Source organism: Paramisgurnus dabryanus, chromosome 3, assembly GCF_030506205.2.
Source record: "Paramisgurnus dabryanus chromosome 3, PD_genome_1.1, whole genome shotgun sequence".
Taxonomy (NCBI): Eukaryota; Metazoa; Chordata; class Actinopteri; order Cypriniformes; family Cobitidae; genus Paramisgurnus; species Paramisgurnus dabryanus.
This window is the reverse complement of record NC_133339.1, coordinates 37,692,161-37,715,713: the sequence shown is the minus strand read 5'-3', so window position 1 is coordinate 37,715,713 and position 23,553 is coordinate 37,692,161. Positions and strand designations below refer to the sequence as shown.

The 23,553-nt window shown below is 39.4% G+C and overlaps 1 protein-coding gene across 5 annotated transcripts in view; it reads right to left on the bottom strand.

The window, feature by feature from the left end:
• dock6 (dedicator of cytokinesis 6) overlaps positions 1–23,553 on the bottom strand; it is a 50,578-nt gene that overhangs the window by 5,403 nt on the left and 21,622 nt on the right. The window contains exons 15-41 of one of the 5 annotated variants that reach the window (XM_065252991.1): positions 21,297–21,414; positions 20,682–20,752; positions 20,362–20,500; positions 19,114–19,215; positions 18,638–18,724; positions 16,861–17,092; positions 16,336–16,500; positions 15,719–15,888; positions 14,792–14,893; positions 11,641–11,727; positions 10,680–10,775; positions 10,282–10,422; positions 9,984–10,097; positions 9,664–9,834; positions 6,637–6,776; positions 5,813–5,982; positions 5,495–5,643; positions 4,951–5,133; positions 4,058–4,184; positions 3,892–3,976; positions 3,641–3,737; positions 3,293–3,427; positions 1,396–1,548; positions 1,132–1,290; positions 718–818; positions 448–640; positions 133–276 (exon numbers count right to left, since the gene is read on the bottom strand). In XM_065252991.1, coding sequence (XP_065109063.1) covers positions 133–276; positions 448–640; positions 718–818; positions 1,132–1,290; positions 1,396–1,548; positions 3,293–3,427; positions 3,641–3,737; positions 3,892–3,976; positions 4,058–4,184; positions 4,951–5,133; positions 5,495–5,643; positions 5,813–5,982; positions 6,637–6,776; positions 9,664–9,834; positions 9,984–10,097; positions 10,282–10,422; positions 10,680–10,775; positions 11,641–11,727; positions 14,792–14,893; positions 15,719–15,888; positions 16,336–16,500; positions 16,861–17,092; positions 18,638–18,724; positions 19,114–19,215; positions 20,362–20,500; positions 20,682–20,752; positions 21,297–21,414 — 3,631 coding nt within the window. Of the gene's footprint in view, positions 1–132; positions 277–447; positions 641–717; positions 819–1,131; positions 1,291–1,395; positions 1,549–3,292; positions 3,428–3,640; positions 3,738–3,891; positions 4,185–4,950; positions 5,134–5,494; positions 5,644–5,812; positions 5,983–6,636; positions 6,777–9,663; positions 9,835–9,983; positions 10,098–10,281; positions 10,423–10,679; positions 10,776–11,640; positions 11,728–14,791; positions 14,894–15,718; positions 15,889–16,335; positions 16,501–16,860; positions 17,093–18,637; positions 18,725–19,113; positions 19,216–20,361; positions 20,501–20,681; positions 20,753–21,296; positions 21,415–23,553 lie in introns of all 5 variants that reach the window. The other 4 variants (XM_065252962.1, XM_065253179.1, XM_065253062.1 and 1 more) reach the window with 4 other exon arrangements.

Below are 23,553 nucleotides of genomic sequence, written 5' to 3'. Positions count from 1 at the left end.
CTGGAGGAGAGAAAGAGGCTGTGGTCAGGTCACCACTGATTTTAGAGTTGATACCCTAAAATATGGATACATCCCTTTGGATACCAATAATGGGTTAAATAAAGCAATTCAGGAGAAAAATAAAACTCTCACCATGTTGAAAGAGGCAGCTGCTTGCTCCAAAAGCCCGACGAGCCCCGACTCACTAAAGTACTTCCCAGAACAGATGCCCTCCTCCTCTGGGGACAGGATATCATCGGACACCGCTGACTCTTCCAACACATTCGACGAGATACTCTGTGAATGTAAATTAAGTGTCAAAGGTGTTTTTTAAATTTTAAATACTATTCTTTTAAAACATTTAAAGAAACATTATTTGTACACAAGCATTGTTTGATTTGTTACGCTTCTAACAATACGATTTAATACCAAGCACAATACTTAACACTAGCCTAACACATAGTTTACCTGGAAGGTCACACAGCCGATGGGAAGATAGCGGCAATCTTCGAGCATGTTGAGGTACTCGGCCACCAGGGCGGCGCTATGAACCAGGCAGTGTGCTGCCTCGGCGTGGTTCCCTCTTTCTGAATGCTTCCCTGCCATGTTCTGCAGCCAGGTGAGTCTCAGATCTGGAGAGTTCTGATAACCCTTAGCGATCCTAAATAAAGAAAAGAGGGATTTGTAAGCACGACACAAGATCAACGCTTGAGGTTTTTAAGAAGGAACAATGCTGACCTGTACATGAGGTCTATGAGCATCTCTGGATCCTGCTGGTGTTCCTTCATCTTCACGGTGTCTGTGAGAATCATGTGGAGGTTGAAGACCAGATCCTGCACCTGTAGAGGTGACATTACTGATCATTTATGAGAAAAAAAAATTCTACTATAGAAGTCAATGGTGCCCCAGATCTGCTTTGTTACAAACATTCTTCAAAATATCTTCCTGTGTGTTTAGCAGAAGTAATTTATACAGGGTTGAAACAACTTGAGAGTGAGTAAATGATGACAAAATTTTTGTTTTGGGTGAACTATACCTTTAAATATTTATAGTTGGCTACTTTTGTTCAATGCAACACTATGTGGATGTTAAAGCAACAATCTTCGAGTTATGCCTCGAGATCTTTATCCTTTGACTCTTAATGTACGGTACCTGCTCAGGAAAGGGCGAATCTCTGAGCTCTAGGTCATCCTCAGCGTAGGTAAGAATGGTCTTTAAGGAGCGACGCAGATGCTCTTCATTGAATGTCTGGAAGGTTCCCACAAGTGAAGACAGAGACATGGTCACCTGCATCTTCACGCGGGCGAAATTCTAGAGAATAGGAAAACAAAAGTTAAACCAAGTTTATCTCTAAACAAGCATGTACAGTAACCACATGTATCAAACCCAGCGTTTTAAGGTGGTGTTGTGCCTTACATTGCCAATCTCAAAGTTCTGTCTCATGAGCAGGTAGAGGGAAGCGCTGGCGTGGCTGCGTACGGTGCTCACGCTGCTGCTGCAGTGACGCAGTAACCGCAGACAAAGGTCTGCACACAGCTCTGTGTCCTCCTCAAACAACATCTCTGGAAACTACAAACACCAACACATGCAGGAGTTAAGCCTCTTCCAACTGAATATAGTACAAGAATCTATCAAATACAAACAGGTGACCAAACCTGAACATCTTTAATAAATAAACTTAAAGTATGAATCTCTGAAAAAATCCCTGATAGCAAAGATAGTATAACATCCTACTGTAGGGGTGTAAATTGGACAGTTCATTACAATACGATACAATATAGATTTTGCTCTGCGATAATTTACAATAATTCAATGTGATCCGATTAATTTATCGATATTTTTATATTATGTGCCTAGTTAAACCGTTGCATTTTTAATAACTTACAAATGCAACTAAAATATATATCATGAACATTTAATTAAACTCTTTGAAAATGGCACAATCTCTGTCCCAATTGGAACATTTACAACAACAACTAACAAAAACACAATAAAAAAAAGGAAAATAAATAATGAGGGAAAAAATGTCAAACAAAATCAAGCTTATGATGGCAACAATCAAAGTCTTTCAGTATTTTGTGCCAAAATGTGCAACAGTGACTGAGTAAAAAAAATAAACTTTGCTCACTTGCAGACAAAAAAATAAACAAAAATGTGCTCTTTGACGCAAATATATATAGATGGAAGTTACGTCAAGGAATGAGGATGCGGACAGTGTCAAAATCAGGGTTCCCACACCTTAGTTAACTTCAAATTTAAGGACCTTTTAAGGACTTTCCAGGTCCAATACCCTCCAATTCAAGGACTAAATGTGGGGACATATTTCAAGTGAGAGCAAGGTTACATTGTGTTTCTTTTTAAGATACATTGTTACAGTTCCCTTTCGAGGAAACTCGCGCTGCGTCACTGCGGTGACACTTTGGGAAAGCCTTCAAGGGTAAGTGAGTCTCAATGTGTATAACAAATTTAACAAATGGTAAGGGTTAACGAAAAAGACAGGGTGACGTGGGAGCCAGGAAGTATATCGCTATCTGAAATATTGCCAAAGACGGCGTTACAGGGACGCAGGGAGTATGGCAAGGGAGACGCAGCGTCTCGTTCCCTTCTCAGGGAACAACAGTTACATACGTAACCAGAGACGTTTTCATGTGTCAAACACAACTATGCAAAAAAGCATTTTGGTATGAATCAACATTTGCATATAGAAGACATAAACATTTTAAGGGAACAAAAAAGTCTAGAATTTTTATGATATCATCCTACACTACATAGGGAATAAAATGTTTTTTTTCCAGAAAACATGTGGCATGTGCGGCATTGAATCGCACCGTATCTACCAGCTATTTTGGGGTTAGGAAGAACCAATAAATATATTAACCAAATATTTTTCTTAAAACATAAAGCAGTGCATTTGTCCATGTTTGTGTACAACAGGTTCCAGTTACACAGAATTAAGTATTATGGTGCAAAAAAAAAAAACTTGGTCTTAGGAGGTTAAATAATAAAAAAACTTGATTCAAATCTATTCAGTGTTTTATGTAGTATGTTAACAGTATGTGACTGTGTATATCTGAAACAATTTTGATATATCTGTAACGTAAACATCGTAATGTAAATCCATTCGTAATTTGGTACATGTACTGGGGGTCCCTGCAGGTCTTTTTTATTTATCTATTAAGGGGTCCTTGGCCTGAAAAAGGTTGAAGACTTCTGACTCTCTTTAATATCCTCACGATTGTGTGCGAGTATGAGCTAAAGTGAGAGAGAATGAGAATAAGTGAACACCCTTAATAACAAATCAGAAGACACAAACCTTGTAGACCAAAGCTCTCTGTGTGCTGAAGCAGTGCTGCAGGAAGAGGGCGCTCTGGTTTCCTGCCATACTGTGAAGCAGCGCTCTCAATACTCCACCCAGAACACTTTCCTTCAGCTCTGACATCACCACGGTCTGACACAAACAAAAACACCATTTATCAGCGTAAAACTGGCATGCATATTGTAGAACAGTGTTTGTTTAAAATGCTTTTAAACACATTAATGAGAAGAGAGAGAGAGAGAGAGAGAGAGAGAGAGAGAGAGAGAGAGAGAGAGAGAGAGAGAGAGAGAGAGAGAGAGAGAGAGAGAGAGAGAGAGAGAGAGAGAGAGAGAGAGCATCCATTACTTTCACTATAATCTCCAGCGTGTCCAAGACTATTAGAGCAGCTTCTGTCGCCAAGTTTCCATCCACTACAGACTCCTGCTCCACCTCTGCTTTAGTTCTGCAAAGAGATGGTGTTTACAGTAAGCTATTCATAGTGCCCACCCGACACACACACACAGCCTGATGTGCACCCAGTGATTATGTGCTTTATTAGGCCCACAGACAGCTAAAGTGAAGAGTAATGGAAAGACATAAAAAATTGAGAGCCGTACTTGTCCACTCTGTCTGCGTTCTGTCTCCAGTGGGTGACGTTTTTTCTCCACCGGACGTTTTCTTGACCTCCATAAGGACTTCGCTCTGGAAAACACGGAGGTATGAAGTCCAGATTTGCTAAATTCACAGAAACACACGCACACAGAAAAAGAGCGATGGTTGTACCTCTGCAGCGACGGACCATCTCCTGTCTGGCTCCGATGGTGCCCAGTATGGCCTCCTCCAGACGAGCCTTCATGTCTTGAGATTTCTTAAAGGTCAGGCTGTTGATTCGCTCCAGGGCTTTCTTCCCCTGAGAACAGGAGAATCAAGAGTAAAAAGATTTAGATAAAAACATCTTGACTGTCTAAAAAAAGGCATATGGAAATGACTTAAAGGGCACCTATTATGCAAAATCCACTTTTACAAGGTGTTTGGACACGATGTGTGTTGGCAGTGTGTGAACAAAAACCACCCTATGATGAATAAACCGCTTGTAGTTTTTTAATATCCATTAAACCAAAACAGTCTCATTAGACATGCCATTTCGATTCTCTTATCAATGTGAGGTCACACTGATAAAGCCCCACCCACTTACAGTCCTGCATTACCATAGTACCACCCTCAGCGAGTTGTACACTGTCCACTAGATACTATTCTCTCAGACTTTATTAATCAGATCTATTTGAACTGAAAGCGCTCACTGTATGTTTTTAAGGGATTGAGGAGCTGTAGCTCATTTGCATTTAAAGTTACAGACATAAAAATTTGCTCCCACCCCAAATATGGGCATTTAGGGCATGCTATAATAAATAATCTGTGGGGTATTTTGAGCTGAAACTTCAGACACATTCTGGGCACACCTGAGACTTTTATTGCATCTTGTAAAAAGGCCATAATAGTTGCCCTTTGTTGTAGGAGTATTGAAAACATTTATTGAAATCTGAAAAACATAGTGATCATTTTTAGATTATGAGCACAGGTCAGTTTATCAATCCAGTCTTTAACCCTGCTATCCTCCAGATATCTCTGCTGACTGTTAAAAATACATATCAGTCGATTGAGAACGATGAATGTACCTTGTATTCAAAACAGGACAGACATAGGTGCAGAAGATCAAGCAAACGGTTAATCTGAGGGACTGAGAGGTCTGACACCCAGCGCTCCAGCAGGCCTGCATCTGCGTTCCTCCACACCCACAGGAAACACACCAACAGAGTCCGACTGCACTCGGCGGAGAGGGCGCTGCATGGACGGGCGGTCTGAGAAGAGACAAACAAATACAGCTTTACACCCAACATACACTGACACGCAACATTAGACAGCCTGTTAGTAGCCGTCTTATACAAAGGATGTCCTTACACTCGAATGACCAATAAACACGACTCTCATTTCCTCTGCAATACACAAGCCATTAATATAAACCAATGAAGGAAAATGACATGGCAGAGCCCCCTTGTGGCAAAAAGTGTTAAAACACTTCTGGTGGTGTATATTTTTATATATAGATGCAGGTGGATCTGTTGCAGACTATGCTTGACCCTGCATAATGAGCTACGATCATTTAATATCTGCAACATTTATTAAACATTTACAAAATGAAACCTCTCAGCAGGTACTCACCACTGTAGGTAAAGTGAATGGGTTGGCTTTGGAATGAGGAAGGGGCGAGCCGGCTATCGCCATAGCAACAGACTGGCTGATGGTGCCGTTGTCTGAGTCGCTATCGTCGACGAGCGCAGCGGCGTGACGTGCACGCTGAGCGGATGTGTCTGTGACAGACAAAGGCAGAGAGATACACATCTCAGTTGAAATGTCACTTTTGTTCAGTTCTTTGAATGGCTCTCTGGAGCTCTGACCTTTGAAAGACTCATAAACAAAGAGTTCATATAAATAACGCAAGAGATAACCAGGGCGCTCGGCTCTAAGAGACTAACTGACCGGTGAAGTCGTAAAGCTGGGGCAGCGTCTCCATGACGATGGGGAGGAGTGGCAGGTAGAGCTGGGCGATGTGCGAGCGGACCTGGGGGTCGGTGTAGCGGGGGTCCGCGTCGTGACTGCACAGCAGTGAATGCAGCGCGCTGATGGCTTTCTTGTGTAGGAAAAACAAGCTGCAAAAGAGGAGAAATATAGCAAGGTGTTAGCTGTTGTGTTAGTGTTGTTATTTTAGGGAATAACCTTCTGATGAGGGATTAGCGAAATGGATTTAAACATTGCAAAAATGGCTAAAAAAGCTACCTTTTAAAATAGTTATAAATAGTAAAATTAGCAGAATGTGACAATTACAGGGAGAGTCTTTTGTGGGTGCGAATGCAAAGCTGTCAGATATAAACCTCTCATCTCCAAAATGTTTTTTTTTTTCAGGAAATTAACACATTTTTTTAAACAATTAAACACAACATATATTTGTATTCTTTATATGGCTAAGTTTTGATACCTTCAATACATTTATATTAAATGTTTGCAAAACCCGCAGGAATAGAAAAAAGATTATTAATAGAAATGATTTATGCAAAAAGGAAAAATGCCCACAAATGGAGATGCGAGGTTTCTGTTGGACAGGAAGGATTATGTTGGATGGGCAAATGTCTGGAGTTTATTTCCCATGGAACACACAAAGATAAAATGCACTAATAAGTGACTTAAGATTAAACTGTCTGCATAATGAATGAATATTTTTTCCATAATTCATTTATTTATATATGTAAAAGCTAAAAATGACTATGATACAACTATCACTAGTTAATGTGTTGTGTGTGTCTTACCCCTCTCCATCGGGTTCGAGGATGAGAGAAAGTTCAGAGAGCAGTAGACCAGAAAGAAAGTGCTGCTGGCGAAAGGCCACAGACAGTTCAAACATGCTGACCACTCCCTGATCCTGAACGTGACTGGAGAAAGCTGAACTCTAAAGGAGAAAGAGAAAACCTGACTTAGCACAAAGTACATATGATTTACAACATGAACTTCACTGAAAGTGTTAGTTTGATCAATCGTGTTTATCCGGCTGCCAGAAAGCAGCAAAAGGCATCTATCATTACAGGGTTTAAACTCCTGCATGACTTTAGGAAACACTTCACACTGTGCAATTACAAACACAGCAGGAAAACCTCGACCACTAACACTTTATTTCTGAGGACTGAGGTCAGTTCTTATAAACATTTACAAATTGTGCTCTTTCTCAAGAGAACATGTCATTATAGCTCTTAAAATATAAAAAGTAAATAAATAAATGCATTTAAAGCAAAAATATTTCATGATGTATAACACAAGTTAAACTATATGTTTGTGAGAGAAAATGATGTGTGTTTTGAGTGTATTTAGTCATCTAAACTAGAGATGAAACGGTATGAAAACCATCACAGTTGTAGTGACCAAAATCACCACGATTATCGATATTATCATGGTTTTGTGAACAATTTCTAGAAATGTAAAAAGTAGTGGTGTACGGGGAAAAAACTAATGTGGGGTTAGTTGTAACACAGACTGTTTACATTGTTGCACAAGGTTGAGCGCTTTGTTTTTCCAGTATTTTTTCACTCCCGCAAATTATTGTAATTGTATAATGTTTTTCCAGAGAGTTATTGATGAACGAGTGTTTTTGTTGGCATGCAAGTAAATTTTTTTATCATATGCTTTCTAAGTTGGGTGTGTAAGATACCAAATCCAATTTTATGTCATATTAATCAGTGTCTTGTTGACTAAAACATAGCATCATTTTGAAATATGTCTGCAGGTCTTGAAAATATTTTGACCCAGCGGGGTTAATTGTAACGCTGTTTTACAACTAAGCCCTCAGCACTATCGATATGAAAACGTAACGCTAACTTGAGCATAATTCTTGTAGGTTTTTTTTAAATAGGCTACACACGAATGATTGCTAGTTGCCAACAAAATAAATGTGCATGTCTTATCAAAAATCGTGTGTCAAATTTATTTTTGTTTATATATCGTTAATATTGATTGAATGAGGTCACGTCAAAGATTGAAATCATAATGAAATGAATGGCTAAAACAGTGGTCACCAATCCTGGTCCTGGAGGGCCGGTGTCTCTGCAGAGTTTAGCTCTAACCCTAATCAAACACACCTGAAGCAGCTAATTAAGATGCTTCAGGTGGGCTTGATTAAGGTTGGTGCTAAACTCTGCAGAGACACCGGCCCTCCAGGACCAGGATTGGTGACCACTGGGCTAAAATCTGACTTTGACGCTCATTATTTTAGAATTTGATTTTAAAACTGTAGTATGGTTATTACAGACTGGGTCACATATAAAAAAATGTTTGTCATAACTGTGCTTCTTTTTCTCACATATTTAGACATTTGTATCCATTTATAATTGAACTATTGTTAGAAAAATGCTGGATGAATGAATACAGTGTGGATACCTGTCTATTATTGACAGATATATAAACAATATCCAATTCAAGTATATAGACAAAATAGTATTGAAATATTTGCCTGCAAACTTAATTTTTAGCAAGTGTTACAACTAACCCCCTGCCTGTTACAATGAACCCCACCTATGGGGTAAGTTGTAACGTTTGCACTTCTGTCACAATTGTAAGTACTAGAGACAAACTTCAAATGTTTATTTGTATCAGAGATGTGTGTGTTGCTTGTGTAAAAATATAATTAATCAAACTCAAATATTTTTGAATGATTGAGCCAAAACCAAAAAGCGTTAGGTTGTGCCCCACTCTCCCCTACTGATGCAAACCCAATTTAAATTTGATTTTACATGTAAGTGCACTTTTGTCCACATAAGCATCAAATAAATAACATTAATCATGGTACATTTGGGGTTGTGAGATAGATGTTTATCTAGTTCAGATAAAACACAAGTGAATAAATCATGTAATGGAAAATGAAAAGATGGATCTGTCTAAAGAAAATTAAGTAAACATGTCGGTACAACTAGATGTCCCCAAATGTAAATTTTTTTTTGGATTTCAATTCAGTCAGTAAAGCACTGTCATCACAAACACATGGACGCAGACTTGAATGAATGTGTTTGTCTTAAATTATTGCTTAAATTATTTGATGCCAGACAAGGGTTTTCGAGTCGTTGTTAAATGTAAACAAACAAAAGACGCAGTAATGCTAACTGTTGGACATTTTTAATGCAGTTAACTATTAAACCGTCACACTAATCGAAACATTGCTTGCATCAAATGTAAACGTAAACCTAGATGACAAAGTATTAAAAAAATTGGTTCAAGAAACTTATGAGAACCAATAATCGTCTTACTACGTCTTACTTTAGGATGGCATTAAAGTGAGTAAATTATGGGGTTATTATTGTCATTTTGGAGTAAACTATTTCTTAAAAAAAAAAAAAAAAAACACGGTTTCAGTAATGCACTTGCAATGTTAGTAAACAATCCACTTTAAACTCATTCCCCACCAGCTTTTTAAAAAAAAAATGCCACCCAGAAAATTTTTGCTTTTATAAATATAACAGAACAGACCACCTGCTTTCAAACAAACAAAAAAATAAACAAAATGGGAAAACGTTCCAATCTTCATTTGTTCTCTTTTTACAACCTCTTAAATATGGGTTTCTTCAAAAATACTCAATTTTGAGCAAAAAGCCTAAAATAATTGCATTTTAGTAAAGGAATTTTGCTAGAGATCAGATTTAGAACATTTATCAAAACATAATTCATAGCGGAATTACAAATTACCATAAAAACTCATCAGGAGAGCGTCATTGGCAGGGAAATGTTTCCTCTTAATTGACGAGATAACTAATCAATGACAAGTAAAGAGTTAATGAATGTGTTTGTGGGTGTACCTGAGATGTGGTGGAGGATGTGGAGGGTGAAGGGGAGGCGGGAGGACTGAGTGTGGCACAGGGCAGATTGAGGGTGACGTAGTGCTCATGACTACAGACGATACGTATGAAGTCCATCCTCAGTGCTGTAAGAGAGCTTGGGTTCTGAGCTGTGTGCAGTTTATTGTTAATCTGAAGACACAACACACACAGTCGTAAGAAAGTAAAACATTACTTTGATGCGCTGGGGTGAATTTACTTGCACGATTGGTACAACACTGGTTAAATATGAGAGTATAATAATCAAAAACACATGCAAGTAGCTATATTTGTGTATGAACCTGTTTATAATAAGAGCGGATGAGGTTGAAAACAAAGCCTCTGTCCACAAGGGAGAGCAGGTCATTGAGGAAAAAGGCCAGACTGCTGTTTAACCTTTCCACTAGCTCGACATCCTGAAAGACAAAGACACAGAACCAAACACAGATAAGCATGCATCCTGTTGATTTATCACCGCCTTAAATAACAGCACAAGTAAACAGTCATGAAACAAAGCAGAAGGCACCATCTTATCTGCAGCGTGTGTTCGTGTCGATCTATGTTCCTCCAGAAGAAAAATCACAGATCTGCCTGTCTTACCTTGTGATACCTGCTGGCTATGTCTGCGCTAATGGCACACACTAAGGCGGCGATGTCATCCACAAAGCGGTCTGGAAAGCGCTGTCGTCGCGGCATGTCCAGACGTGAGGACAGGAAGAGATGATGGGCCATGCTCTTGACCTGTTATCGCATCAAAAAACATCATAGCAAACACCTGTTTAATCTTTAATATTGACTGAGTAAGGTCATGTCAAAGATTTAAATCAATAGAAGAAATGAATAATCAAACTTTAATTCTCTTAATATCATCATAAGATTATAAGACTTTAGCCTGGATTTACAAGCAGGGTCACAGAAGGAGTTGATCTGTGTTATAAAATCAGACTGGACTACTGCTTTATATTGTCGCTGTCCATAATGTGAAACTATAAACTGACCATAAGTTGAAAGAAGAACCAGGCCTGCTGCAAAGAGGCTTCCCTGACGCTGCTGGTGCTCACCACCCACTGAAGAGCCAGTTCTTCGTGAAGCAACTGAACACACAGGGCATTATCAAAACACAGACACCAGATACATGCACACAGTTCTGCATGAAGCAACTAAACACACAGATCATTATCATAACATACGGACACACATACACACACACTTAGTCTAGAGAATTAGCATTTACCAGGCACTAGGGGTGTGAGGAGATCAGTGTCAGCAGATTAAACGCTCAATCTGAGTTTAGATTATTTAAGGGTGGTTTCCCGGACAAGGATCAGCTTAAACCAGTATCCGAGCAGGTTGTTTTTAGCTTGGACAGCTCTTACATTTATTTTATCATTGAGGATTTCTTAAAAAGTTTAAAAATCTCATCTTCTCTTGATCACGTGAACCTAATCTCATCACACCCCTACCAGGCACCTTGGCTTCAAATGGGTTTTCAAAACAGGATTTTTGATTTATAAATACGGTCTGAAGTTAACAGCACTTCACATTTTATTCTGTGACATAAATTACACACTCATAACCCCAAAACATGAATTTTGAAACCAAAGAGAAACTCCCTCAATTAATGTCCCCACACAGGAGAATTGCAGTCCTTATGTTGCTAACAAACTGCAACCTAAGGACTAAAACAAGTCATTGTCTGAGACAACATAGTGACAAAATGCGCTCTGTAGAACAGTTTGCCGTTTAGGTAGTTGGGTGAAAAAACTGTCAAGCAATGTTAACCACAGACCTTCATTGAAAACCCCATTTTCAAAAACCACCAGAAACGGGTGAACTAGCTTTCAAGGTTGACCCCCCCAAAAAATGACAAATTATAATAATATATGTGTGGATGAATGAATGAATGAATGAATGAATAATAAAAAAGAAGTGAGTGAATGAGTGAGTATGAGGCTCTACCTTCTTGGCTATTTGCCTGGAGGGTGGGCAGATAATGGAGGAGGTCTCGATGAAGGCAGACATGCGGTTACAGCCACGCTCACTGGCCTGCAGACCAGCGGGTGAACACATGAGAATGATGATAAGGATGATGAAAGGTAAGAAAGGAAGATGAGGAAAAAAGATAAAACAATGTCTGCTGGATTCACAAACCCAGGTTCAGCTATGGTAGGAACACACTCAAAATAAGAGAACATAACGCATACAGTATATTATGTATAAATGTACATAGTATAGTATATTTCCTAGTTTATATACTGCTACTGACATCATTGTATGAAAATATCAGTGATTGACCAATCAGAATCAAGTGACGCAAAGTGTAATAATCAACCATATTTATGCTTTTATTATAAAAAAACAACAACTGGCTTTGACTTTGTAATACTTTAGTGCATTTAGTACAACTGAATATATTTATGCAACCTGGGTTTTATATTTCCATCATTGTGAGAGACATGTAGCACAGTTGGAATCTACATTTCTAGTCAGCAAAAGGCGAGAAAGAGAGGTGAGGTTAAAGAGGTGAATGATGAAGAAGATGCAAAGACATACGAAACCTTCCACACCAACATTCACATAAACACATACATATATCACCCGAAGATGGGAACTGTAATGCTGATGAGATCAGTTAAAGGCAATGTCACAGAGTATGTAATATAAGGGTGCAGTGCTGGGACATTAGGATTTATTAGAATGTTGATTAGAGATGACAAGATATTTTGATAAATGATGGTAAGCACACAGTTGATGGTTCCCATTGACCTTTATAGAAGGAAAACAAATAATATGCGAATCAGTAGGTATCATCACCTGTGTGTTTTCCATTATTTATCAAAATATCTACTTTTTGTTAAACATAATTAAGAGACAGGTTTAGAACCACATGACAGTGTGTAAATGACAGAATTTAAATTTTTGGGTGAACTATCCAGAAAATGGGTAAAAAACAATGCATACTCTTAGGGGTGAATCATTGGAAGTATTGTGTAACATTTGTCTAAAACAGTAACGGGTCATTTTGGGTGTATGGTTTGAGGTGGTAAAGAGGGACTTTAGGGTATTGGGCTAAGAAACCAAGGACAAAAATTCAGATATAAGGTCTGAGACACCAGGGAGGAGGCTTTAGGGTTGTAGGGTTTAAGATAGTAAAAATTAGCATTAGGGAGTCAGCTTTGAGACAATGGTTGTAGGGTTTGAGACAGTAGGCAGGGGCATTATGGTTGTAGGGTTTGAGATAGTAGGCAGGAGCATTAGGGAGTAAAGTTTGAAACAGTAGGAAGGGGCATTATGGTTGTAGGGTTTGAGACAGTAGGCAGGAACATTACTGAGTAACTTGTGAGACAGTATGAAGGGGCATTATGGTTGTAGGGTTTGAGACAGTATGTAGGAGCTTTACGTAGTAACTTTTGAGACAGTAGGAAGGGGCATTATGGTTGTAGGGTTTGAGACAGTAGGCAGGAGCATTAGGGAGTAAAGTTTGAAACAGTAGGAAGGGGCATTATGGTTGTAGGGTTTGAGACAGTAGGCAGGAGCATTAGGGAGTAAAGTTTGAGACAGTAGGAAGGGGCATTATGGTTGTAGGGTTTAAGACACTAGGCAGGAGCATTACGGAGTAACTTTTAAGACCGTATGAAGGGCCATTATGGTTATAGGGTTTGAGACAGTAGGCAGGAGCATTAGAGAGTAAAGTTTGAAACAGTAGGAAGGGGCATTATGGTTGTAGGGTTTGAGACAGTAGGCAGGAGCATTACTGAGTAACTTTTGAGACAGTATGAAGGGGCATTATAGTTGTAGGGTTTGAGACAGTAGGCAGGAGCATTAGGGTTGTAGGGTTTGAGAGAGTAGGCAGGAGCATTAGGGTTGTAGGGTTTGAGAGAGTAGGCGGGATCATTAGTGATTAAGCATCAAAAGAGTTAGGTTTGAGACAGTAGGGAGGGGCATTAGGGTTGTAGGGTGTGCGACAGTAGAAAGGGGCATTAGGGTTGTAGGGTGTGAGACAGTAGGAAGGGGCATTAGGGTTTGAGACAGTAGGCGGGAGCATCAAAGAGTAAGGTTTGAGATAATAGGGAGGGGCATTATGGTTGTAGGGTTTAAGACAGTAGGAAGCGGCATTAGGGTTGTGGGGTTTGAGACAGTAGGCAGGAGCATTACGGAGTAAAGTTTGGAAGGGGCATTATGGTTGTAGGTTTCAAGACAGTAGGCAGGAGCATTAGGGAGTAAAGTTTGAGACAGTAGGAAGGGGCATTATGGTTGTATGGTTTGAGACAGTAGGCAGGAGCATTAGGATTGCAGGGTTTGAGACAGTAGGAAGGGAGTATTATTGAGTAAGGTTTGAGACAGTAGGGAAGGGCATTGGAGTTGTAGGGTTTGAGACAGTAGGAAGGGGCATTAGGGTTGTGGGGTTTGAGACAATAGAAAGGGGCATTATGGTTGTAGGGTTTAAGACAGTAGGAAGAGGCATTAGAGTTGTGGAGTTTGAGACAGTAGGGAGGGGCATTAAGGTTGTAGGGTGTGAGACAGTAGAAAGGGGCATTAGGGTTTGAGACAGTAGGCGGGAGCATTAGGGAGTAAGGTTTGAGACAGTAGGGAGGGGCATTATGGTTGTAGGGTTTGAGACAGTAGGAAGGGGCATTAGAGTTGTGGAGTTTGAGACAGTAGGGAGGGGCATTAAGGTTGTAGGGTGTGAGACAGTAGAAAGGGGCATTAGGGTTTGAGACAGTAGGAAGGGGCATTAGGGTTGTGGGGTTTGAGACAGTAGGCAGGAGCATTAGGGAGTAAGGTGTGAGACAGTAGGGAGGGGCTTTATGGTTGAAGGGTTTGAGACAGTGGGAAGAGGCATTAGGGTTGCGGAGTTTGAGACAGTAGGGAGGGGCGTTATGGTTGTAGGGTTTGAGACAGTAGGCAGGAGCACTAGGGAGTAAGGTTTGAGACAGAAGGGAGGGGCATTAGACTTGTAGAGTTTGAGACAGTAGGAAGGGGCATTAGGGTTGTGGGGTTAGAGAAAGTAGGGAGGGGCATTAGGGTCTGAGACAGTGGGGAGGGGCATTAGGGTTGTAGGGTCTGAGACAGTAGGGAGGGGCATTAGGGTGTAGGTTGTAATTAGCACCTGCTTGAGCTCACAGCTGGAGTTTGGGTTCCGACGAAGTACGGACCTGGAGCCCCCCGGGGCATAAGCAGAATTTACCCAGGAATGTGAGCGGTCTATTCCCTGCTTATTCAATGATGATACAAACACACACCACAGCGCAACACAGGAACAGTTGATCATCCACAAATGGGTGTCACAGGCGGGGCAGGAAGTACAGGAACGGGGAATTCATTCAGGGGAAAGAGGTGAGAGGTCAGAAACGCAGTCAAGGAAGAAGCAGGGACAGCAGAACCACAACAGAACATCATAGCACTATTAGCTGGTAAATAAATAATATTAACCACAGACAGACATAAACACATCAATCTCTGGTCCTGTTTACACCTGGTAAAAGATCTATTTTTGGTTGATCAGATCACAAGTGGTAAGGCAGGAGCGAGACAGACAGATCACAGTTTACACCTAATATGCATCTCAAGAGAACCTACCGATCCCTTATGTTTATAGTTTGACCAAATGCTCTCTGCATGAATTATACGTCGTTCATCAAAATGTTTTGCCCAAAAACCACTTAATCCCAGCCTCAAGTCATTTAAAAATACCGGTTTGTTGGCAGAATCCATAAGGAGTCTGATAAAAAAATGCTGATTTACAATAAAACATGTCAGACGCACTTAGAGGGTTTTGCATCTTAGCTCTTCATATGCAGTTTGAAAAAAGATTTAAACCTCATTCACATCTATATTTGTGACTGTCCACTTTTAGTCAGACTGGCTTAAACAGATTTTGGTACCAGGTGTAAAAAGGCCTCTGATACTGAAGCTCCAGTAAATAGCACAGTAGGAAATTTCGAATGCAATTCTTTGTAGCTGCCTATCAAGATATCAACACTGGGCGGACCAATTCAACTTGAACAGGCAATAAAACGGCTAAGTCAGAGCCCACCTTGCTGCCGATAATTCTCTGCACCTCTTCATCGGGGGTGGCAGGGGTGGAGGCCAGATCGGGGTTGGAGTTACTGATGCTCTTGGAGCGGGACAGGAGCAATGTGCTGGGTCTTCCCGTGGCCCTGGAGAGCGTGGCATAATGGATGGGGAGCTCGTATTGTGCAGCTCCTAATAAGGAATCAAGATAAGCAAACCAGTGTTTGACCTTAAATAAACATCAGGCTTGAGGCCAAATGAAAGTGAGAGTGAATCAGAATCAGTTCCTTGTGTGATACGCATACTTGAGAAAAAATGTTGAGTAACATTTATGGTTTTGCTAATGGTTCAGAGTCTCTCTGAGGTCAAGTCGGTATTTAATAGCCGTATAAGGTAAAGCTGGAAATATCTGGGCCAGTAGCAACACCAAAGAACTACATGTTTGGGTCAACCAAACGGTTTAGGCTAGAACTACCCGTTTTAAAGAAATATAAGCTAGAAGTTGAAAAAGAAAGCTAAAATCCTCTTTTCATTTATTCTCTAAACAGCTAACAGACTGTTGTAACAAATTATATGTAACATAACAATGAACACTGTTAGCCAAACAGAAAGTATCCATATGCTGTAAAGATCACTAACCTGCAGGGGGCGCCACAGGCTCGGTTGTGGGGAGGTGAAAGCAGTAGTGTATGTAGGAGGACAGCAGATTGTTATGGCCTTGGTGGTCCTGGTTCCCCTCCAGGTTCTTATGGATCTGGTTCACCAGCAGGGCCATGGCTTCAAAAGCAGCTCGGCCAAGATTTACTACATTTGAGACGTGGTAAAATGGATTAAAAGACAAAATATATGTTTACACAACTGTATTTAAATAAAATAAATCCCCTAAAAGGTCATATATGCAATTTGTTAACTTAGAATTTGTAGTTAGCTGATTTTTCAGTGTTATCAAAAAATGTGTGTGGTACATGTAACTGCACTCAGTGTCCAAAAAAGGGGCTCCATTAACAATTTGTTCAGTTTGGATCTGTACATTATTTGCACTTTCCTGTAGCTTTTCTGAAACATCACACAATTGCATAAAACAACAAGATGTTGCAACATCATGTAAAATAAATGAAGAGAACAAATGGAAGAATTATCTGAAGCTCGACTAGTGTTTCTCACCGATTTGTCCTGCTATGACAGGTGGGTGAACGATTAACAGTATGAGTTTGCTCATCAGCTGATGCAAAAAGCGCACACACGTGTCCAGCAGCGCCCCCTTCAGAGCAGCCATACTGGCCTTTAGCTCCGCCTCCACATTTGCCTCTGTGATTATAACGTCTTTCAGTCGAAAAGGGAATGAGTACTCCTCCAGAACATACACAAGAGTAAAGAACTTATCCAGATGAGGGTCCTACAAGCACATTCAACACATAAAAATTTTATTACTCTTTGATAATGAAACTGGTTTGGAGAGTTTTAATATGACCACATTTTTATATAACCTGTCATAGGGCAAGTATTTCCATACACATATTTCCACATCATTATATCATTAGCCCCTCCCACTGCGTTCAGGCTGAGGAGCGTGTGGACCCAAAAAGAGTAGTTGTTTGCAATTACGTTAAGATTGTAATAAGATTGCCACTTCAGACAAACATTGCTGTTGCTGGCTATGGAAAACAAGCGTTTTTGCAAAGCTTCTAAATGATCCTGATGTCAAAAAAGTAATGAATTGTTATTTTAAACAAATGTCCTTGTCATTTTAATGCTGCCTGACTTACGTCCCAACGGTTTAAGACAAAACAAGAAAGTAACGCATTTCATTTAAATTCTACACTAGTCAAGATTTGAAGTGGATCAAAACCTTTTATAAAAGTTTCATAAACATTTAAACAATACCTGTTCATCAACTTTGATTAACTTTTTTGATCCATGCCAAATGCTGACTTGTGCATTTTACAACCCGTGCACACGTGTATGTATGTTAGAAACACATCGTCATAATTTTTACGTGTACACAAACATATGTGCACAGACAAACACACAAGCCTTGCAATACTGCAAAAAAGTACTTTTTACTTAGCATTTTTGTTCTGTTTTCAGTAAAAATATATAAAAAAATTAAATCAAGATAAATTTTCTTTATGAGCAATATGACCTAAGAAAAAAATCTAGTTTTTAGATACGTAAATTTGTGCTTAAAACAATCTGCCAATGGGTTAAGAAAAATATCTTGAAATAAGTTTACTTTTTCTTAAATTTTCAATTCAAATTGACTTAAATGGTATACATTTTGCTCATCAAGAAAATACATTTTGTTTGAAGAATTTTTAGATATGTCTACAGAAAACAAATACTAAGAAAGAAAGTATTTTTTTGCAGTGAATGCAGTTTATTTACCTTGTACGTACACGTACACTTGTACGTACATTTGTACAAAGACGCATTGCACGCAGATTCATAAACATTTAATGCAGTACATACAAACGTTGCATTTAAACAATTGCCTCTAATTCAAAAGTGAAAGTAAAATGTGCATGGCATTTATAAGCCCCTCCCACCCGGTGATACGATACCGGAATTTTCCCAACGGTTAATCAGCATGTGACAAACCCGGGTTTTGCGACATGTGCTCTGTGTGCGGATCCTCCCGTATGCGTAAAAGTGAATTATACTTCTATCTCTAGTGTTGATAATCTGTGCTATCAATCATTAAAGCAGGGGTTTACCCCGAAAAAAATAATATATATATTTAAAGGGAAACACACAAATCAGTTCATTTTAGTCAGAGGATTAAAAAAGTTTGGTCAAATGATTTAATTTTTTATGCAAATAACTTCAATATTATTATAATGATACCTTAGGGAACAAAAAAAAGTTTATATTACCAACAAAGAAACTGCAATGAATAAGTAAATATATTATGTGTACTGAAAATGTGGAAAACAAACATTACCTGTGTGTGAACTGAAGAGGCCGCGGACACCTCCACATTAAAAACTCCTTTGTGGTTGTCCACCCATTTCATTCCTGGTAGCTGAACCTGAAATAGATACAGACCACAGATGTCATCCCCACCCTGTCATGTCAATACATACAATACATTAGGATTGTCCCAATACAAACATTCAGTAGTTGAAATGAATACAGAAAACTGATGTCTAATTTTGAGATATATTTTTATGTCTAATATTGTTTTCTTCTGCCTCTATTTAATCCTTAGTTCTTTTGTTAATGTATAATTACAAGGGCGTAATAACACCTGATCATGATTTCATGTATTAAATTATTATAATTATCTTATATTTTAGTCTAGTCTCACAGTATAATTTTTACAATTAACTTTCTCATTACAATCTATGGCGCAGTTACGTTTGGGTCATGAAAATAATTATACAAAAAGATGACAGGTGGATTATTAACAGCACTTACATCAGGAGTGAGAACAGAATAGCTGGGTGGAGGTTTCTCCACAGACACAGGCAGACTAAAGGTGCCGGTGCGGAGACGGCCATGCTGCATGAGAGGAATCCACTGCGAAGAGCAACATCATTATTAACCTTAAAGGATTAGTCCATTTTCTTAAAGGATTAGTTAGTTTTCTTAAAAAAAATCCAGATAATTTACTCACCACCATATCAAACAAAATGTTGATGTCTTTCTTTGTTCAGTCGAGAAGAAATTATGTTTTTTGAGGAAAACATTCCAGGATTTTTCTCATTTTAAATGGACTTTAATGGACCCCAACACTTAACAGTTTTAATGCAGCTTAAAATTGCAGTTTCAAAGGACTCTAAACGATCTGAAACAAGGCATAAGGGTCTTATCTAGCGAAACAATTGTCATTTTTGGCAACAACAAAAAAATGCACTTTTAAACCAGTTTCAAAGGACTCTAAACGATCCCAAAAGAGGCTTAAGGGTGCAACAATATAAAGAATGAAAGAGGACCATACCGACGTTGTTGTATGTCGAATGATACTAATTAATGTCTTTGTGTCAGTTTATTGTTTAAAAGGGTCCGCAAATGTGCGTTTCATATATATAACACGTGACCTTTCCACGGCATTACGCAATGACGTGAGGTCGCACTGGCGTGTCACATAGCCGGAGCAAGACGAGAAGTTGTGGTTTAAAAGTGCATATTTTTTATTTTTCTGCCCAAAATGGCAATCGTTTGGCTAGATAAGACCCTTATGCCTCTTTTGAGATCGTTTAGAGTCCTTTGTAACTGCAATTTTAAACTGCATTAAAACTGTTAGGTGTTGAGGTCTATTGAAGTCTATTAAAATGAGAAAAATCCTGGAATGTTTTCCTCAAAAAACATAATTTCTTCTCGACTGAACAAAGAAAGACATCAACATTTTGGATGACATGGTGGTGAGTAAATTATCTGGATTTTTTTTGAAAATGGACTAATCCTTTAACCTGAAGCACACAATTCAACAGCATGGCAGCGTGCACACGTGACACTACAACTTTAAAGGGGTCGTAAGTATCACAGCAGTGAATGTGAGTGTGGGGAAGATGATGCATGAAGAAGTTTCATGCGTTTCTTGAAATGGGGGTGGTTTGGGGTCACATAGAGGTGTTTGATTCGTGGAGTGACCCGGTGCGCTTTTCAAGTGTGACTGTCAGGACAAGAAAGGTAGGTAAAAAAGTGTGAGGGTCTGTATCTCACCGTGTAGCCCACGGGGGTCTCCAACGGGGTGTTCTGCTTGGGCTGGCAGCTGATGTGATAGAAGGTGAAGAGCAGGTGGTGGTTATCTGTGAGGTTGGCAGGAATCTTCATCTTTACCTCCTCGTAGAACTCTGGGGACCTGCATGAATCAAAGATAAGAAATAAAATACAGAAACTAAGAAAAAGTGATGGTACATTTAGTCAAACATTTGTTTTGGCTATGGTTTTGTCACAGTTCAAACCAAAAAAACAATGGTTACTATTAAACTATGGTTAAAAATACTGAGACAGTGGGGTTTTATTGAGTCAAGAGTCCATACTTGTTATGGTAGATGACTGGTGTGTATGCCTCTTTGTAAAACTCTGCACAGCTTGACTTTCCAAAGATGACCTGTTGAGGGAGACATACATCATCACTTCACATGATATCACCGGAGAGGTGCTTTACAACAATATAAAACCTCACATGGATTTTATAATCACTTCAAACTGAATTTTGCTTCTAATGTACTTGCTCTAGGTTTGGCCTCACGCGAGCCTTAAACAAATTATGAAATGTGAGCGGAGGGTGTGGAACTACAGCTCTAACACAATTAGGGAGTTTGGAAACATTTGCGATTAGATTACCAAAATGTAAAAGGTTTTGCCAGTTCGTGGAGTAATCTCCAAATACCCTCCGAAATTTCCCAGAGTGCTGCTTAATAGCTCTGGAGACCGAGCTATTAGTTCAAGTGACTGGCGTAACCTGTGCTTTTAGATGAAGCAAAATACTGCCAGATGGATTGATGGATTTTAGTAAGGTCCTGTCGTGGTTTTTGCCCACATCTGGATAGCTTTTATTTCTCACAATTAGGTTCATCGGATGGATGAAATCATCGTATCAGATGTGTTCACATTAGTGTCACGAGTGAGGACAGGGTGTGGTTGTGACTTACAGGCATGGCCTGACTGGGGTCTTCTCCAGCCATGAACTGGACCTTCACAGCGATGTTCCTCACAGAACCCTGCCGGCTGTTGAAGTTCACAGACTGGGGATAAACGTACAGCAGGTTCCTGAGGGAGAAAGAGATGGATGACAGGATGAGATGATGGAAACCCTCATGGTTGGGAAAAGCCTGTACAAATGACATGATGAATGACAGTGTCTTCAAACTTTGTTCAGTTTGACACTTTTGACAGTTGTGCAGACCTTAGGCTTTTTTAATGATTTAATAAGACACTCAGGTGAAGTTTCATCTTGCTTTCTGTAGCACTTCCCATAGGTGTTATCGGATTATATCACATCCTAAGATCTTTATGATCAAACTCCCCAAACAGCACAACACCTTAAATTTAGATTGACTGCCTCAGCAATAATCAATCTATCATGTGTTGTTCATTCAGCTGTCGACTGAGGTCCTGTCATATTTTCCTATTTAAAACTTGACTCTTCTGTAGTTACATCGTGTACTAAGACCAACGGAAAATCAAAAGTTACGATTTTCTAGTTAGATATGGCTAGGAACTATACTCTCATTCTGACATAATAATCAAAGACTTTGCTGTCGTAACATGTCTGAAAGAGGTGCAATGATATTACGTAGCAGCCGAAAATAGTCCCCTTGGTATCTTTCAATAGCACGGGACCATTTTCGGGCACAGCGTTATATCATTGTGCCTCCTGCAGCCATGTTACAACAGCAAAGTCCTTGATTATTACATCAGAATGAGAGTGATGTACTTGTCAGCTTGTTGTGCACCTGGGCCGTCCATTGCTCTCTATCTTTGTCCTGTTTTAATAAGGTTTCCCTTCTTTTAATTTTCCGTCGGTCTTAGTACACGATGTAACAACAGAAAAGTCAAGTTTTAAATAGGAAAAATATCAAAACTCTTTGGTTATTTTTCAGTGTTATGCTAATGGTCTAATCAGATTCAATGGATTATGCTAAGCTATGCTAAAAGTGGTAGCGCCAGACCCAGAGATTGGCTGAATGGATCCCAAAACTGTAAAAATCAAGTGTTTAACTCTAAGGGGGCTGGAAAATGAGTATATTTTCAAAAAAGTGGAGTGTCCCTCTAAAATTGTGCTGTATAAACACATTTATTAACTCTTTCGCCGCCATCGACGAGTTAAACGCTTCCCTGCCAATGACGAGAATTTCCGGCTTTCCGCAATACCGCACTTTCGCAACTTGTACAACCCGGAAGTAGCGCCTCACGTGAAAGAGAAAGAACTCTGTGTATGTTTTAAAGATCCCTCTGCATCTGATCTCTATCAAAAGTCCTTCACAAAAATGGAATTATCTCAGCTTTTTGCTCAAAATTGGGTGTTTTTGAAGAAATCTACCCATATTTGAGAGGTAATAAAAAGAGAACTAATGAAGGTAGGATGAAACGTTTTTGTTTGTTTAAAGCAGAGGGTCTGTTCTTTCATTTTATATATTGTTTGTTTATATATTTAAAGAAGAACATTTTCTGGAAGGCATTAAACTTTTGTGAAAATCATGAAAAATGCTGGCACTGGCTGGCAACTTTTTTTTAAACGCTGGCGGGGAAAGAGTTAAAGGTCATTTCAGCTACTGCGCACGCACACAGTTTTGCAAACGCCTTACATGACTCTGTACAACGCCCCTCCACTAGAGAATCGTCAGCCTCTATCGATTAATGTTTTTTTTTACTCAAAGGCGACAAAGTTGTCCCCAATCATAGTAATGGGACTGCTTAAATTTTTAACCGTGTTGTCCCAAATATACGATTATTTTCCACGGAAATGGCTCGCAATAAAGAAAGTCATCTTATACTGGTGCTCTAGACCAGGGCTATGTCCGAAACCGCCAACTTCCATACTATATAGTCAGTAGGCGAGACAAGTAGTATGTCCGAATTCATATTATTGTATTCCAAAAAACAGTAGGCGAAAAGTACCCGGATGACCTACTACTTCCGGCAAGATCCTGAAGTGTTCATGACGATTACATGTCAATAATACAGTACATGCGCAAAAATGTGGTAGGTGGTGCCAAAAACACATAAACCAGTTGACATGGACTGAAGCAACCTGATAAACTACACTCATTCATTGTATCGCAGACTTCTAGTGTTAATTAAATATTAAAATAAATCCAATATGTCTGCATGTTATATATGGTACTGTTCAGCATATGAAAAGTATTAAAGAATGTAGGGAACCAAATGAGTTCCCTTTGACTCATG